Source organism: Ambystoma mexicanum, chromosome 7p (genome assembly GCF_040938575.1).
Source record: "Ambystoma mexicanum isolate Mex_15411 chromosome 7p, UKY_AmexF1_1, whole genome shotgun sequence".
Taxonomy (NCBI): domain Eukaryota; kingdom Metazoa; phylum Chordata; class Amphibia; order Caudata; family Ambystomatidae; genus Ambystoma; species Ambystoma mexicanum.
Window position 1 is genome coordinate 363,388,495 of NC_090939.1, and position 19,818 is coordinate 363,408,312.

Below are 19,818 nucleotides of genomic sequence, written 5' to 3' on the forward strand. Positions count from 1 at the left end.
TTGCGGTGAAGAGAACCAAAGCCTTCATCAACCACACCAGCTTTTGCTTCATGTTTGATGCTTTAATCCTACCGCACGTTGACAACTAGAAATCACTCCTTACTGCCTCCCCACATCCTCCCTTGGTCCCACTAACCCATCCTCCATGGCTCAGTATTCCTTATCACATGTCAAGGCACCTTTGACCACATCTAGCACACAAACACTCTAACTCATCGGGCCCACTAACTATTCAACTTTGCTCACATACAAATTAAATCTCTGCGCCTGATTAGTCAGGAATTCCATGCAGAAAAAAAACAACTACCTAGTAGAGAAGTGGTACAGCACATGATATTTCTAGGCACTCGTATTATTTATTTTTTTGTTTATCTCTTTGGCATAGGACAATTCTGCCTTCAACACCTCATTGGTGTCCATGTTTTATGCATCCCATGGTGCATGAGATGGACTGCCTTGAAGAGCAAACGGACATTGTGCCTGTCTTTGTTTTTAACTCATATGATTCTTGTGTTGCTACTTGAAGAGCAGGCATTATGGGTCTGTCCAAACCGATGCCTCTGCAAGTGCAGGCGCCAGCACTAACAACATGTTTACTGTTGCATGTATTGGAATCCACATCTATGCAGTTGTACAGATTTTAACTTGGTATTCTACATGACCCATTTCATGCCCCGTGCCTCGCATGTCCTCATGACACTCTAAATTTAAGATATATGCCATTTTACACACTGAGCATCTGCATTCATTATATGTAGATACAAATTACCCATCAACAATGAGCTAAATTAAATGGTTTACCCTTTGTACACATTTGAATATTGCCAAAAGTCAGCATCGTTAAATATATGAATCACCTGCTGCCTACACATTCTTGTTTCTGTAGGTGAAAGGATACTTTGTTGAGATGTGTGCGGTTGCAAATAGCACTTCTTTCAGCTTTGCAATCTATATTTAGAAAATTACCTCTTGTCAGAAACATCAAAACACATTCAAGTTGTGAGCTTTCTTCTGTCCAATTGGTGTGTTGCATGCTTGAATCTTACCTACAAATAACCAGCAAACACGTCACAAATAGTACATTGATACAAGCGGAGGGGCACAGTGCAAATTGCACTACCATCCAAGGGCCACTCACTGGCTCATGGGAAATGTGCAGGTCATCTTTGTGAATGCCGTGATCTGTACATTTCTGAGAATCAAATTGACAAAAGTGCATTCCATCGGCTGTAGATTGGTTTGGTCTTTGTGAAATGGGCTCTTGGAATATCTTCATGAGAAAACCCTTGGGAATAGCATTCAGTTTTTCTCCAGGAAATGCTTAGCAATTATGGTCACACACATTATGAAAGCTGCCAGAGCAATTTTCGATTAGACAGAATTTCAGATTTTAAAGCATAGTCCTCCTCAGGTTTGTTATTGTTTTGCTGCACATATAATAATGCACTGTGCATTTTAGGTGGGCGTATTGTCGGTTGTCAGGCATCACTAGGTGGGCAATGGCCTGCTTATAGTTTGTGCATATTTTTGTTGATGATATCACAGTCTCTTTCACCTGGGTATACAGGCAGCAGGCTTGTTATCTACATGTTTGATTTCTGCTAAGATTAACAATCCGTGAAGTGGACTAACAACCTCTCTATCCAGTGCATTTCTATATCTTGTCTTGGATCACGTGCATGTTCAACTGTGCAAGAAGTGGTACACACACGATCAGAAAAACGACTGAGCATAATGTAAAACTGTATGATCGTTTCAAAAATGACCTCTCTATTCCCTTAATCACAACCTCTTCACAATTCTCTTTAACAACAACAAACAGCCACTGATAGTTCTCTGATATTATTTCTTTCAGCTGACTGTGGTGGACCTGTTGAACTGTGGGAGTCAAATGGCACTTTCAGCTCGAAGAATTATCCACAAGCCTATCCAAATCAGGCTTTCTGTAAGTCGCATACTCATCAAATTCTATCATGGACGTCTTCAGGCTTGTTCTGTGTCGTGGGCCCTCATTACGACCCTGGCGGAGTGGGTTTACGCCAGCGGTATTCGCGGCGGACCCGTCCGCCCTACTACGAGTTCCCGTAGCGCCATGGAGCCGTTTTCCGCCTGGTTTTTCCGGGCGGAGAAATCCATGGCGCTACGGGACCTTGTTGTTAATTACGCCACCGTATTTTACGGTGGCGTAATTAACGCCTTCCCCACTCCCATTATACCCTATGGGGCAAAAATGGGAATGGGGATTTACCGCCCCGCCAAGGTCGGAATGGGGCGGTAAATCCGCCAACCCCCATGGCGGTATCGGCAGCTTTCCGCCGTGCTCCATGGTGCATATTGCACCACGATCTCCGCCAGGGTCGTAATGAGGGCCGTGGTGTTTAAGGAAGACGGAATGACAATACATGTCTTGTAATTCTGTAAAAACATGAGGATTTCTGGTATTTGCAATATCCAACGAAATCCAGCTGTACAGACTGTGTCGAGGTTGGCATTTGACCCTGTGACCTAATTTGCTGCTTCACATTTTCAAGGAAGTTCTTTGGATTGCACAACGTTTTTGTTGGAGTGTCTCTCTTTTCCCACTGATAACAAAAGGCTGCACCCTTTTCTGCATGTCGTTTGGTGCACCACACACAGCATCTTGAAATGTTCTCACCATGTCATGGGGCGATAGTGTTGATAGTAATCACGTGATACATCACTATTCCCATACATCAGTCAATTTTCTGATGGTTGTCACATAGGTTTGGCACATGATAGGCTTTGTTCCGAGTTCCGCGGAGCGGTAAAACAAGTGGTGGTAATTGCATTACTGCCATTTTTTTTGGGCGGCATTGGAATAGTTTGGCGTTGAAGTGGAGGACTTAACCTCCAGGATCATACTGGAAGTAAATCCTTCACTTTTTAAAGACAAAAATCACCAGAATTACTGAAGTGGAATTACTACCATGCAGTCCTCTGGACCCAAAAACGGAAAATGAGGACTAATACAGCCCAACCAATAATTGGAATCCTGTGGTAAACCCACAGGACCAAGTAGCAGCAACGGTACCCGATGTTGGCAGTAATTCAGCAAAATGATCACCGAATTACCGCCAAACTCGGAATGAAGCCCATAGACATTAGAACAATTCCTCATACTTTTCCTTTTCTGTTCATCTCACAGTTGCTTGCGCTGGACTTCCTAATTTAGCACCTCTTGACACTGTCTTATCTAACAATCTATGGGTTTGCAGTCCCAGGATTAACCTACTGGGGTTGTTTTGTAGGCAATATTCAGGGACAGACTTTAATATGTCTCAAAGCAATCCCCCAACACCACACTTACTATTTGAGTTCCAATACTCTGCCACCCAGCCATAGTCACATGTAACATTCCGACCTCTAGAATGGACTTACTCCTTTTGACAAATTGTATTCTGCTCTGCACAAGTACAAGGAAGAGTTGGGGTAAAATGGCCCTCTCTGCCTTCACACTTCTACAAACCAAAACACAACACAATTATAAAGGTAAAACAGGGACAGTTAAGAGATATACTTCCTTCACCTTCTGTGGTAACGTGGGCTGAGGAAAGTCTATACTCTAAAGGAGGTTGGAATGGTTAACCAGTAGTGACCCAAACAACACAGTGTCACAGTCCAAAGTAAAGGGAATGTCCAATCAAGGTTTTATAAATACACATACATATATACTTCATTCAAACACACCATCTGCACATAGAACAAATATAAAATACTGTTTAACAGCCAACCCAAAATGAAGAACAGAGAAGATGCTACATAATGGAGAAAGTAGCACTATGAGTGTAATTCCATGTGTGGTAGGTAATGTACTAACCACAAAAAGGATATCTTGAATAGAAACAGGAGCGATCATGACCTAACTCGTCTAGATGGTCCAAGTGGACTAAGGTGACAGTTCATAGTCAACAGTACCTGCATTCATTTCCGTGGAGGCTGTGGCAGCAAGCAGGCATAGAGTAGGGGTGAAGGCCGGGGCTCAGTTTGGTAAAAGGGTGGCTCTCAATGATACAGGTCAGTCCAGTACCAGGAACGCTTCGCAGTTGGCCAGGCCAATTTAGGTTTGATCTGCCAGCAGGGATCGACGAGTGACACTCAAGTGGTTCAAGTCGGTGGTGGACAGTTGTCAAACTTGTGATCTAATGTTCATCAATGTGCAATAAATGTGGTGGGATTTCAAGAGCCAGCTGAGTTGAGTCATGGTTGTAACCCCAGTTAGAGTCAGCGTGTGACTCTCTCGTGATTCGGTTCAGGTCCTGACATTGAGCAGTCGTCTTGGGCCTATCAGGTGATGAGCTTTAGCTCAGGCATGAGGCAGTGTCAAGCTGGTAGGTTGATGATTGGTAGGTCCTTATCCACAGCAGAGCTTACTTCTGATGTGCCCTAGGAGTTGTAGTGGACAGATCTTCCTTCTGTCGTAGAAGATTCCTTCTTCACCTCAGGCTGAGGTCTTTGGAGAGTGCAACCTTCCCAAAAGGAGTCAGGTGAGATGTTCAGAATGAATCTGCAGCCTTAAAGGATCCAAGAGGAACTGAGCAAATCTGTTGAAGTGGTGGGAGACCCCTTCTTTTAAATGCAAAACTGCTTTGTGGATTGGACTAAAGCTAGCCTACTTCAGGGGTCCAATCCCGGTCCGTGGATGAAGTGGATCTTGCCATTCTGATAACATATCCAAAGTGCTTTGCTATAGATGGAGTGTAGGGTTACGGGAACGAGAGAGAGGGACAGTGAAAATCAAGATGGTGGAAGTCCTCTGCCATTGCCTAGAACCCGCCCCTTCCATTCTCAGTGAGCACAAAAGACCTTTGAGATACTGCACCCTAGTGTGAGGCTACTCCTTTTGAATTGGTGTGTTCCCTTGATGCCTGGGCCCAGGACAGCTGTCTTTTGTGCATCTGTCTCAGGTGAAGGGTGTCACCTGCCCTAACAAAGAGATCAAGGAGAAGGCCTGGCCCTCTGGGTTCCTGTTCTGCCATTTTGCAGGCTATACTCAGATGACCAGAATACACATCACCTTCCACTGCAGAGCTGACTACACTACATGTGTGATATCAATTGGAATGTGGCAGTCGTGATCACAACTATTACCATGCACTATGCCTAAACATAGGGATAGCTTGTATTTAGAGTTTACCCTGCCACCACCACGGGTTACTTATGATCATCATAGTTTTGGGTACAGGAAGGGTGTTAGGCAAGAATTGATGCAGTAACCCTGTGGGAGACTAAACAACCTTGTCCTCTTGTTATTAGGTGAGCCACCCATTTGGTATAGGTCTGTACTACACAGGTTGGTAGCGTGACTGAGCAGACAGACTTATCTCAAGAGGGGTAAATGTGAGCTGTAGACACGCAGCAATGAAATCCACCAATACAATTAACCAAATTACACTTACACTCAAGGTTTTTAGTTTAACATACTTATTTATTTAACAGTTATTTTTAAATAAGCATTCTTTAAAAAAGGCAATGTGCAACAATCGAAATACACTTCAAAATATTTTCTCAGAATCAACCCAAAGCAAGTAGATACTCTTTAGAGATGCTTCATACACACTTCCTAAACCGTGAGGGGACTTCACTAACTAGGACAGTAATGGCATTTATATCTCGCTTGTACACTTTGTAAATTCTGAGGTTGGCAGAAAGGAAGGGTTAAAGGAAGGAAAACGCATGTGAGCAATTTATATCTTCCAATAAAGTCTAGATAAATACCTTTCCCAGCAATATTAGTTTAAAACCAATGCATCACCTATGAGGGAAAGTAAGAATCAAAGTCAATGGAATAGAAGAGTCTGCAGGGACCAGGACACCCAAAGTCAATTGGAGCAAAGTCTATGGATTTGAGGCACTTCTTAGATAGGAAAAGTCTTGCACAAAGTTACAGAATTTGTTGAAGAAAAATCACTGTAGGGTCACAAACTGTTACACTTGTGAAAGTTAGAGTTGAGGTCAACTCTAGAAAACGCAGCTACTGCAAGTCTCAACTGAGAAGAGCAAGCTGCAGACTATGAGGTAAGTACCCCAAAGTCAGAACAATACCTTTGATTAGAAGAAGCGAGTCTAGCTGGCTTCTGTCTGTTTGCAGTGATGCAGAACCTGTGTTCCTGGGCCTCAGTCGTGGGGACAAGTGGGAGGACGTCTGGGGACTCCTGCAGCAGCAATTTGATGGTCGGCGGCAGCTACATGCTCTTTTCGGATCAGCTGCACTTTGCTGTTTCAGCACTCGGAAAATAGCACAACCGCAGGTCTTGGACACTGGTTGGGCTTCCTTCACTGCTTGAGTCCAGCACTCTGGTGAGGTGACTCGAGTGTGGGTCATACTGGTTCAGGAGGATCCTCTGGAGGCTCCTGGAGCTCTTGGCCAGCTTACAGATATTGCACTCGACTATGGATTTTTCAACCCCTGGCACTCAGTTCCTGCAGCAGCAAAGAAGTACAGCAAGTTGTGGAAGGTATTCCAGCAAAGTTCATCTCAGGGTTAGCTGGTCTCACTAACCCAAGGGAAGAAGTTGTCCCTTCAGGAGCAGTTCAACTGTCCAGGAGGATGCAGCAAACTTTGTTCACGGTTTCTTTGTTGGGATGCCCTTCCCAGTGGTCGGTTCTGTCTTCAGTCCAAGAAGCTTTGCCTTTTAAGCAGGTTTATCCCATTCATGCACCGACTTGCTCCCATGCATACAGCAGGGTGGCTATCCTGCAAGGACAGCCAGTCACCCATTCAGTACAGCGTGCATTAAGGTAACCATGGAGACAAAGGACAAGGGAGTTTTCGGGCACCCCCCTCACTTACTGCCCTTGCAGACATACTGGAGCTAGAGGCAGGTTTCAGCACTGAAGCCCACCAAAGACAAAATGAACAAAGGCGTACAAACTGGTTTGGCACGCAGAGAAATGCCCAAGAAAGACCTCACAAACAGAACTTGGCCAATAAAAGAAGGTCCTGGGCCATTTTGACAAAATGATCACCCATGGGTGCTGTACTGCAGCTGAGGATTCAGCCTGCCGTAGAAAAGCACAATGGTAGGAAAATTAAACCACTGCCGCAAGCCATTTAAAGTAGTGAGGGTAACATAAAACATGTTACATGAGTAAGTAGGAAAAGGGGCTACTATGTAACCCCCAGCACTCCACATAACATGGGGTGTGCTGGACCTACAAAGAGAAAAAGGTAAGGAAAGTCAATTTCACTTTACTATTCTTGGGAACTGTAGTTCACCCAAGAAAAGGTAATTAAATCTTAAGAGAAATCGAAAGGATTTCTCTGTGACACTGCACTGAAGGTGGTGTGTGCCACCATACAAAAAGAAGATGCCTGTGGAGTTTGATAGACTCCAAAAACAAAGGAAATTTAAAATCCAAACCACATCAAAACACATAAGAGAGTGAGAAAAAGGGCTCACTCAATCCAGTGTTAAAATTAAAAAAGTCCTAAAGTCCAGCAAAAGAGCTGTGGGTCTCTAAGATTGAAGGGAATTAGCACAGAAATGTGAATTATCCTTAACAGGGGGCATATCTTAAATATCGCCTCTGTACTGCAGGGCCTTGTCCGTCTCTGTGTCTGTCAAGTGGGCATCTTGTGACCTTCGAATTTACTCTGCGCCACAGGTAGAGCAGGTACTACAGATCAAGCTACTGATGTGGCAGGGCACAAGTGCACTATGCTTTTGTCATGGAGTTAATGGAAAAGGGGTATCTGGTTGGCATATTACCCATTTTGGAGATGGAATGACCCTCATCATTCTATTGTTTAATAAAAATCAAAAAAGCTGGGGCTTTGCACCCTTGGCAGATGGCAATTCCTCACACTCCTTCTCAGCCTAGTCGGGTTGAATTAATACATTTGATAAACAAGCACTGTCTCATCTTGCACCCTACCAGATGGCCACTCAATAATTCATGCTGTGTTTCAGAAGATGCACCGACTTTGCCTTACTACTTCACCCTTAACTGCTTTCTTCTCTTACACTCCAGTCTGTATACCCCTGTTGATTAAACAACTTGCACACAACCCTCAATACTGGGAGAGTGGAAACCGGTGCAGAATTCAATGCTCATATCCCACTTTTCCCGCAAACTATTTTCCGACAACCCACCTTCCCCCGAATGGCAGACTGTCTTGAAACAGCGCAGGCACTGATTGCGTATGATTCAGAGGGAGCATGACGTGGCAGCAGTGGGGTTTGGGAGGTAAGGCGAAGACAGCATAAGATCGACAGTAGGAGGAATGATTGGATGTAGATATAGAAACGGGGGGTGGCAGAGTCATGGTAGAGAGCAGAGTCAGCCTGGCAGGAGACCGAGGTTTGTGGTTCTGTCGCCAAACAAGACCAAGGAGATTGGAGAGTGAGTGAGGCAGAGAGGACAGGAGATGCTTTGGGGAGTGGCCTACATTAGCCAAGAAAGCAGAAGGGAAGCGGGCTGCTCGCGGCCTGTAGTCAAACACCATGGAACTGTTTAAAATAAGACTGTTCCATGTTAAATAACATTTTGGGCAATTGTTAATTTCTTAAATTAACTTTACCTCAGAAATTACCTTTAAGCAAATGGCCGGCAGCAGCGTTGTGTCAGTCCAAAAACTATATGCACCCAGAAGTCATGTTTCAATTCAATTTTACTGACATGTTGTTGTTTATGTACCTATCATTTCCCCCCTTTGTACAATTTGTTTCAGTTAAAGTCATAACATCCCAAGATTAAAAATGTAGTAGTGATTCCATGTTTTTGAAAGACAAAATACTTAAGTTATATATTTTGGGGGAACACAACTTTCATGGGAAAAAGGACTTCAATAGTAACATGATAAAGGTAGAATTCTACTGGCTTTTCTTGATTTTTGTTTTAAATCTAAGAATGGCAGAGAAGAGAAAGCAGCTATTTAAATGATAAAAGTCTGAATCTGGTCACAGAGATCATAGGGATTGAGGGGGTGTGGGGAGACAGTGGCCCTCATTACAACTTTGCTGGTCTGGAAAAATAAAATGCCAGTAATTCTGGCACAGGCCTTTTTTTCCAGATTGGCAAAGTACAAGTCTGCTGGTGGGGGACACAGATCTCCCGGTAGGCCTGATAGCCCTGGTAATGCCAGGGCCTGTGATTCAGTAATTCCCATCTTATGGGATTTCATGGGAATGGGAACTTACTGTTACTCCGCCAGCCCTCATATTCCGGTAATACTGGGATATCGGACAGAGGAGATGGTAAGGTGGGCTTGCCGGTAACCCACCAGAGTTACCTGCGGCTTACCAGCAAACGCATATTGAGGGACAGTGTCAGGTAAGATTGTATGCAGTACCCTGTGGGATATTGCACCAGCCTTGCCCTTTTGGAAATAGTTAACCCAACCTTTGGTATAAGCATGTACTACACAAGTTGGTAGAGTGACTGAGCAGCCAGGCTTATCTCAAGAGGGTCAATGTGAGGTGTAGGGTTGTAACAGAGTTTCACAGTGACAAGTATCCAAATAAACACTTACACTCAAGGTTTCTTGATTAAACAATTATTTATTAATGCAACAGTCAGTTGAATAAGCCTTTTTTAGAAGGGAGCAATTACATGTAAAACAACAATATTTTTCAGAAATACACACTCAGTTTCTATAAATCAATAGATACCCATTTGGGATGGCACACAGACACTTCCTACATCCTGAGGTGATTTAAATAACTAGGACACTATGGACATTAATATATCACTGGTATTTTTAGAATACTGAGTTTGGTGTCAAAAGGAAAAGGTTAGGGAATAAAACAATGGTTAACAAATATTCTTAAGCAGGTAAGTACTTTTGAACCCCCCAATGCAAAGTAAATGAACCCTGTCCCAGCTACACAAGTTATAGAATGTGTGACATTTGGTGGGATAGTTAAAGCACAATGCCAGAGGCTAGACGAGTCCTTCAGAGAGCGAAGACAGCCACATTTCAATTAAGCAACATTCTAGGTGAGCTGAAGCACTTCTTGAAGGTAAGTAAAAAGTGTTTCACAATGTTTTAGAAATCTTTGTAGAAAATGAAATCACTGTTGGGCCACAGCCTGGGAGGCTTGTGAGGGGCAAAGCTACAAGCAACTCAGCAAAAGCAGCCAAGACAAGTCTCAACTGAGAGCTAGCAAGGCTACATGACAACAGATAAGTACCCATTAGTTTTACAGTACCTTAGGTCTGAAGAAATTGGTTCCAGCTGGCTTCTGTTCCAGTTGTAGTATGGCAGATCATGTTGTTCCTGCGCCTCAGTCGTGGGGACAAGAGAGAGGATGTCTGGGGACTCCCGCACTACGAATTGAAGTTCAGCGGCAGCAATGGGCATACTTCAGAACAGCTGCACTTTGTGGTTTCAGCTCCTCGTAAATAGCACCACTGCAGTTCTCAGATACCTTATGGGCTTTCCTCGCATCTGGGGTCCAGCACTCTGTTGAGGTGGCTCAGGCTTGGACAGTCCTGCTTCATTGGGGTCCAAAGGATCTTCCTGGAGCTTGGGTCCGACTTAAAGACAACACGCTCGATTCTGGTGTTCCTCCCCCTGGCAATCTGTTCCTGCAGCAGCTATGGAAGTACAGCCAGCTCCGAGAGGATTTCCAGATGAGTTTGTCTTGGGGATGTTTGGTCCCACCAACCCCAGGAGAGCAGTCGTCCTTTGCAGGGCTTCTCTAGTCAAGGTGAATTTGGAGCTTTGCCACTGCAGCAGGGCTTCACCGGGCAAACCAACGGTCCAGGAGTTGCAGCAAGCGTCTCTTCCAAGTTCTTCTTTGGATTCCTCCAAGGACAGCCAGCCAGCCAATCACCTTTGGGTGCATTTCTGTAACCAAGTGGATTAAGCAGAGGCAGTTTTGGGCACCTCCCTCACTTCCAGCCCTGCCAGTCACGCAGAACAAAGGGACCAAACCTGGTTTGGCGCGCAGAGTAAATCTCAAGGAGGACCTTTCCAACATGAAATGGCAGAAAAAGAAGAACGGGACATTTTAAGAAAATGGACACACATTGGTGCTTTAAGGCAGCAGCAATTGCAGCCCACGGTAGAAACACACAATGGTGGGAAAAGGTAAACTACTGCCACCATCCACTAATTGTAGAAAGGGTAACATAAAAATGATACTTGAGAAACTAAACCAAGGGGATACTAAGTAACCCCTCCAGCGCCCTATTGTAAGATAGTGTGTGCTGGGTCTAGAAAGTTAGAAATTTAAGTAAAGTCCATTTCACTTCACTGCTCTTGGAAACAGTAGTTTAATCAAGAGAACGTATTTAAACATTTGGGAAATCTGGAAGACTTTCCTGTGTCACTGCACTGAAGAAACACAGTGTTTAAATCAATGAAAAATACATGAGAGAGTGGGAAAAAGGTCTCACTCTCTCCAGGAGAACATTTAAAACATCCTTAAGTCCAGCAAACAGATCTGGGGTCTCTAAGGTAGAAGGGAATTAGCACATTTCTGAAAATTCTCCCTAACAGCCAGCATGTATGGAAAATGTTTAAAGAAAATATCGACATATTTAAGAATGGATCTTGTTCATCTGGACACATTGGACATCTCGCCCATTTTAGTACAGTTTTTGTTTATGGGTGGGGGATGAGCACCATACCCCATTTCTGCACCATATCTGCATTTTTGCTCACCTACTTTCCCCCCACCACTCTAAGTAACCTATATTTTTCCCAGCTATACCATAGTCTCACCTGAATCTCACTGCAGTATAACATGGCTGCGTTTCTGTAACTTAAAATGACTAAAAGGGGGTTGTTACTTTTTTCGGTAGTCAGCCCCTGGGATCCGAACATAGAGAATCGTGCATATGTATATCAGTGCACAGTTTCCATTGTTATAGTATTACAGATCTATTTTGGCCGTAACTCTGTTTAGGTGGCCTGATTTCAAATTGTGACAAAGCAGCAATTGCAAATACAATTATGCAGCATAGCTGAGTACATTTGATGTGAAAATAGCAACATGCAACATACTTAGCTGCCGTGGGTCTCAGGAGCTGTTTAAAAATGTGCTGCTCTTTGTATACCAATACTTGAAGTGTACTGCCTTTGGGTATGCTTTACGTTGCTTTACAGTACATACGTTATGTTATATTACTTTGCATTTATATAGCGCCTTATGTACCATTGGTATGGTCTGAAGGTGCTGGTAGGTTGAACGCCCTTGGGAACCGGAGTTCAAGTCAGTAGAGAGAGTAGAGAGAGTCAAAGGTGCGTGTAAGCACCGAATATGTGTGCAGCTGGTGTGGCATTCGTGTAATAGCTGCTTCTTAGCGGTAGGTTTGGTGGTTGAGAGATCAGGTGTATGTGTTTGTTCTGGCAGGATTTATCCAGACCGAATGTGGCTGCGTTAGGCCTGAGGAGAACGCGTGGCTGGCGGGTGTGTAACCAGCAGTGTTTACTTAGAGTGATGGGGAGTATGCAGCATGTGTTGGTATGAGAACAGTTATACCGAATGGTGTCATAGTATCCCTGTGTTCTAGTTGAATGGTGGTGTATAGAAGAGAGTAAGCGTGGTGATGTGATATGATGGGTTACATGCTCTTGCAAATGTTCCATGCACTCCATACCATTCTATGAGGTCACGCAATTCTACGTGTTCCAATCCGTTCCATGCACTCCAGTCTGCTCCATGCACTCCAGTCTGCTCTACACACTCCAGTCCGTTCCACACACTCCAGTCCGTTCCACACACTCCAGTCCGTTCCACACACTCCAGTCCGTTTCATGCATTTGAATCTGTTCTATTTACTCCGATTCGTTCCGTGTATTCTAAGTTGTTTTATGCACTTTATCCACATATTTCACCCGTACCATCTACATACTTCAACTGTTCCATCCACATATTTCAAACGTTCCATCCACATACATCGACCGTTCCATCCACAGACGTCACCCGTCCCATCCACATACGTCAGCCATCCACATATTTCACCCGTCTCATCCACATACGTCACCCGTCTCGTCCACATACATCACCCGTTCCGTCCATATACATCATCCGTTCTAATCACATACATCACTTGTTTTATCCATATACATCACCCATTCCATACCGGTACTTCACCTGTCCCGTTCGCTCTACACATTCGGCGGCTATACATACTCATCTGCACTACGGGATCATCCGCTCTACGCACTCGTTCGCTCTAGGCACTCATCCGCTCTACATGCACTCCGCAGTCATCTGCTCTACGCACTCATCCGCTTTATGCATTCATCCACTCTACGCAACTCATCCGCTCTACGCAACTCATCCGCTCTACGCAACTCATCCGCTCTACGCAACTCATCCGCTCTACGCAACTCATCCGCTCTAGTCAGGTCATCTGCTCTAGGCACTCGCCCGCTTTATGCCCTCGCACGCTCTACACATTCACCTGCTCTATGCACTTAGCCGCTCTGCACACTCACCCGCTCTGCGCACTCACCCGCTCTTCGCACTCATCTGCTCCATACATTCATCGGCTCTGCTTACTAGTCTGTTCTACGCAATCATCCACTCTGCACACCCTTCCGCTCTGCTCACCCTTCCGCTCTGCTCACCCTTCTGCTCTGCTCACCCTTCCGCTCTGCTCACCCTTCCGCTCTGTTCACCCATCCGCTCTGTTCACCCATCCCCTCTGTTCGCCCTCATCCGCTCTGTTCGCCCTCATCCGCTCTGTTCGCCCTCATCCGCTCTGTTCGCCCTCATCCGCTCTGTTCGCCCTCATCCGCTCCACGCCCTCATCCGCTCCACGCACTCATCCGCTCCACGCACTCATCCGCTCTATGCACTCATTCTTTCCACTCATTTGTCTGCTATATGTACTGATCAGCTCTACAAAGTCGTTCGCTCATACGCAGTCATCCACTCTATACAACTGTCCGCTCTATACACTCATCTGCTCTATATACTCATCCGCTCTATACCCTCATCCGGTCAGCACATTCGTCTGTTCCAGCGTTCTACACACTCTTCCGCACTTCCACACTCATCCGCACTATACCATTGTCCGCTCTGCACACTCATCCTTTCTACACATTCATCTGCACTACATATCCAACCGCTCTACACACTCGTCCGGTCAGTATACTCATCAGTCCTATACACTCATCTGATCTACACACTCATCTGCTCAGCGCATTCATTCGCTCAGCCCATTCATCCGTTTCACACGCTTCGTCCATTCTAACGATTTCATCCACTCCATTCACTTTGTTCGTTCATCATGCATTACATCCATTTCATTCATTTAAATTTTGTTACTGTTTTCGTACAATTATTCTGTATCATCCACTTTACTGCTTTGATCTACTTTACTCGTTTGTCCTTTTAGTTTATTTTGTTTGTTATTAGATGTCGATTTTTGGCATCTAGCAATTTGTTGTATTGGTGTCATTGAGATGCTGTTATTCGATTTGGGTTAGTTTGTGTACGGGTTGGTTTAGGGGAAGAGCCAGGTTTTCAGTAGTTTGCGGAAAGACATTAGATCTTCAGTAAGGCAGATGTGGGGTGGGAGTGTGTTCCACTGCGTGGGAGCCAAGGCTGAGAATGATGATCGGCCTAACCTGACCGAGTTTGTCTTCGGTATGACTAGGAGACCGGCTGAGCTTGATCTTAGAGTACGTGGAGGGTGATAGAATTTTAGCTTGTCTTGAAGATATTGAGGTCCGGTTTTATGCAGTGCTCGATGGGAGATCAATAAGGTTTTGAAAGTCACCCTTCAGGCCACTGGAAGCCAGTGCAGAGTCTTGAGGGCTGGGGAGATGTGGTCTCTTGGGCCGAGAGCAAGTAGCAGTTTGGCTGCAGCGTTTTGTGCCTTCTGAACTTTATTCAGTTGATAAGCGTGGATTCCGAGGTAGAGGGGGTTTGCATAGTCCAGTCTTGATATAACAATTGATTGGACCGCGTAGATTCTGTTGGGAAAGGAGAGATATGGAAAGATGCGCCTAAGGGTTTTAAGGTGGTAGTGGCAGGACTTTGAGACATTGTTGACTTGGCGCGAGAGTGTAAGGTCAGAGTCAAGGGTGCATCCAAGGTTTTCACCGAGTTAGAGGGGTTTGGTGAGTTGCCCATGGCGGATGTCCAGGGTAGTGGGTGTGGAAGAAGTTCAGAGTTGCCACATACCATGATTCAGTTTTGGAGAGGTTTAACAAGATGTGGCTTTGGGTAATCCGGAGCTCTATGTTGAGGAGGCGAGGTAAGGTCAGCAGTTGGGTTTTGAGTTCAGGAGTTTTAGAATTAGTTGAGTGTCATCAGCGTAGTTGTTACACAGGATGTTATGTGAACAAATTATTGGTGGGAGGGTGATCAAGTAGAGATTGAACAGGAGGGCAGATAGGCATGCTCCTTGTGGGACTCCCGTGTCAACTGGTCGGGCTTGGGAGAAATAAGAGGAGTGTATCGTTATTTGGTACCTATCTTTGAGGAATGAAGCTATCCATTTAAGAGCGGTTCCACAAATTCCTATGGAGTGGAGGCGATCAAGGAGGATTGAGTGATTGATTGTGTCAAAGGCGGCGGATAGGTCAAGAAGGATTAATGCAGCGCATCCCGCAGAGTCTGCCGTCATTTTAAGGTCATCCCAGATTGAGGTTAGGGTGGGTTCAGTTCCGTACCGGGCTCTGAAACCTGATTGTGCGGGGTCTAGGAGATGTTCAAAGGTACTGCATTCGGTCTTAATGTGTTGTGCATAATGCGCACACTCCCAGACATCCCTTCCCATGCATAGAGTAAAATAAAGACACCTTGAGCTCCACTCCAGAATTATGAGAATGCCAGCCACCAAACAAACATCAGAACACAGAGCCCCAGTGTTTGGACCAGGGGCATGGCTGTATCTGGAAGAGCATCAAGTAGCGTGACACTGACATTTACACACTTGGACAAGTGCAGACAAACTGGTGTTGCCGTTTTTCTCACGTAGATCCAAGCAATCAGCATCAATGAGCAAAAGCATTGCACTAACACATTTAAAAAGCATGTTCTCACTAACACATTTAACAATGCCTAACAAAGCAGTGTGTTCATACTATTTGGTTATGTAAGAACTGGCTCCCAATTAACACATACCAAAGCATACATTTAACAACCAAATTCAATTTTAGAAACAGTAACCAAGAGACAGCGTTCACAACAAATAAGCAAGCGTGTCTAATACAAAGATTCTACATTGAGCTCTTCCCTGTTCAGTATCATTTAAATGTGGTGCTGTGTGCTACGTCACACATTACTCAGTTCATGACATTAGTGGCAAATATATTATGATCATAATGTATGCAATCGATATCTATGACTAAGCACTAATCACTAATAATTATATTTGAACACATTACAAACAATGACACCTGATGATCCCCGCCATTTAAACTATCCCCTCATTACCTAGAAGACTTCTTATGTTAGGGACACGTACTGGATCATTATTTTTGCCTTAGTACCGCACCTCACCACCCAAACCACATCCGCCTGGGATCTCTTTGAGATAAATCTATCAATCCGAAACATCAAACTTTAGCTTGTCTGAGTAATTTCAAAGCAGTATGCTGAAAAATAATGATTTAATTGTAGCAGTAAATGGCTAATGTTGTAATCAACTTGTCTTAACCGAGCGTGCTGTCAGCCATCTCATTATTAGCTATTTCTTGTACTCAAGTCCTGTTAAAAATAAGCATTGACAAAGCCAACAGTTGGGGCTTATGTACAGGTATTAAATAGACATTTGCAAAGCCCTGCTATCAAATATCCAGGTAATCAAACCATTTGCCAGTTGCTGCAACCTTAGGCCAGGAAGTACAATAATATTGATACCCAGCACATGCCTATCACACACCTAAACAAAATCCCAAACTGTCGCCAAATCTTGTCTAATTTTATGGCAACCTGGTAGAATGAAAGAGTCACAGAGGGAGAACCAATCGAGCCTTCAAGAAACTACATGCAACATCACCCATGGAGACGTAAGATACACGTTATCTGGAATTTACTAGAGCCTCTCGGATAGCTAGCAGTGAGGCACAATAGATTCTATTGCCTGCAATCTGAGCCATCTGATTGGCTGAAATGTATTCCTGAGTGATAGTTATTCTTATCTAATATTGCTTATTCTGTGGTGCACACTGTGTTAGTAAAGGGAAATGATAAGGCCTTTTCTTTCCCTATGACTATGGATTGTCCCTACTTATGTTACTAACTAAGGTGTTCTTCAGTCATTGGTGAACATCCAAAGGAATAAGTCTTCTGTCCAAACTAACCTAACTGACCCTACCACTATGATAACAAACTTAGGTCAGTAGAATGGCTGCCTTCTCCTGAGGATACTTCTGGTACCACTCTAGGACACCTTATTAATATATAATCTTCAGACAGTCTCTCATTATTTCTTGTATCACTCATGGTAACTCTTCAAGTGGGCTATTAGCTTTTCTCTGCTCCATGTGAAAATCCTTAGTGGGTCTTTTTTCATGAGATCTGTATTCCTTGTTACTAGATTCGATGTATCCCTAAAAATACTATTTCTCTGCTAGGCCATTCCACTAGACAATTGTGGCTCACCTTTTTCTGATATATTTGATTTTGTATAATGTTCAGTGGCATAGTTGCTCTGGCTCATAATATACTCTTTCCCTCATGACATTTTCTTCTTGTGTAGAAAACTGGGGTACTTTCCCCTTTTCCCCAGGGTATTATTTTGCACTGTTCTTTTCTTTCACTCTCAGGATTTTCAATAGTTCTTTCTGTTACATCAAAACACTTTAAGTTAATAATTTTCACATTCGACTGTTCCTAGTGAATTGTACTGGGATCAGATTTTGTAATGGTATAATGATTTCCTCTTGGCTTCCAGTTTTTCGTGTTCGCCCCATTACCTTTATCTGTGAAGTAGAAAGTCTTTGGAATTTTGCAGTTGACTTAATTTTGCTGATGTTTCCTTCCTCAGACTGTCTCTTCTACCTGTGGTGTCCTGGTGTTCTGCTGAGACCAGACACCTTGTTGCTTTATGCTTCCAGTTCTATTGGCCATAGTTCTTGGGACGGCTGCCCATCACTGATCCTTTGAGGTCATGCCAGTACCACCCTCGGTCCTCCTGCCCATTTGGCTTCTCATGGTGGGGATTTGCTGCACCTCTGGCGTCTACCTGTCCAGTATATTGCAAGCTTTAACCTTTCAGATTCCATGGCTCATGCCTACTCTGCCTTCTCTGGATGCTACTCAGCTCAGGGCCATCCCTTTCCAGCATATTCATTCCTCTCTCTGTTGCTCGTCGAGTACTTGCTACTCAGCGTACTTGTTTGCTAGATTGGATACTTCCATTTAAAAGGACATGTTCTCTTTCTGGGTGATAATCTCCTATCATTTTTTTCTTCGTCCCAGTCTTGTTATTTTAAAGCCTCTAGTGTTTTAGAGAATCCCATGGAGGCCACGGTGTGCACAAATTTAGGGAGTTCCTCACAGGAACGGGAGTCCTTGTCCCCTAAGAGGGAGTCTCTCCTAGTGAGTTCCCACTTCCCTCAACACCTAAGGAGGGTTTTGCAGAGTAGACTTACCTCCCGAGCCAAACAGGGGGCAGGGGCTCCCCATTGGGGAGAAGGGACAAAGTCCCTCAAATCTTCACAATTCCCATACCATTCTTGATTTTCTTTTAATATAATGGTCCCTCACCATATACATTTCTTCGCATGCTGCTAGGTATCCCCTGCCTTGTCACTTCCAACAGGAACCTTATTTTATAACGTTTTTGCCAAAGAAAGTGTTGTTGCACTCTAGCAATAAAACATAAGCCCTAAATAATATAAAATACAAATTAAGACTTCAGTTTTCAGCAGGGTAACTGCAAGCAATGTCCACAGAGTAATACACCAATTACATGAACTTTGTTGTTGCAGTTTGCGTCGTTTTCAAATCCTGTGAAGTGTAATTTCACAATAATTGTGCTCAATTAACCACACTGCATTTGACAATAGTTCCAAGAAAGATTGTGCTGAATTAACCAAACTCTACTAAACATATACAGTCTTTATTTTTTTTTTATCAATGATTTACCTTTTCTTTTACTTTTCAGGTGTCTGGTATTTAAATGCAGATATTGGAAAAAATATCCAACTCCATTTCCAAGCTTTTGATCTTGAAAACATTTATGATGTTGTTGAAGTAAGAGATGGGAAAGGAGACAACTCCTTGTTCTTAGGTGGGTGCCTATTCTTCTATTTTGAATGGCTGATTGCTTTTCTGTATTTGCCTGCCCTGCTATATTCTGGAACTAAGGCTATTTGAAAATGTAATGAGTTTGACTACCAATTTTAGGACCATGCACATTGCAAATGCTATTAATGAACATGGTTATCACAGAGGAGGATCCTTTGCTAATCTTAACATTAATCATTACATAGAATATGTACAATATGAGACATCTTACCATCTTTTCAGAAAAAAACGAGACACATCTGTTTAACTAAACAACCCTTCCATTGGCCTGTATTACACCTTTCCTATGTATCTGTACGTATCTATGTAACTAGCATCTAGAGGCGAGAGGGGTTGGTGCACTGTTATAAATGCAAAAATAAAATAAATAAATAGCTTGTTACTATATAGAAATTCTATTTGAAAACAGCAGTTCAAGAACAATCATTAATGTTTGAATCAATCAATATTTGACTTCATTATATATTTTAATGTATATGAACTCCTACTGGGAATCAGTTCAATCTGTAAAATACATATTTTGGAAATGTTGTTAACATGGCATTAGATAGTTCTTGAATTTTATGCTAACGGATTCAACAATATCTTGTATTTCAAAAAATCTTATGAAACACATTTGAAAATGCAATTG

The 19,818-nt window shown here is 43.6% G+C and overlaps 1 protein-coding gene across 1 annotated transcript in view; it reads left to right on the top strand.

Moving 5' to 3' along the window:
• The window catches only part of TMPRSS15 (transmembrane serine protease 15), a 1,663,368-nt gene that overhangs the window by 657,812 nt on the left and 985,738 nt on the right, over positions 1-19,818 (top strand). Inside the window, 2 exon segments of the mRNA XM_069636234.1 lie at positions 1,856-1,945; positions 19,045-19,170. Coding sequence (XP_069492335.1) covers positions 1,856-1,945; positions 19,045-19,170 — 216 coding nt within the window.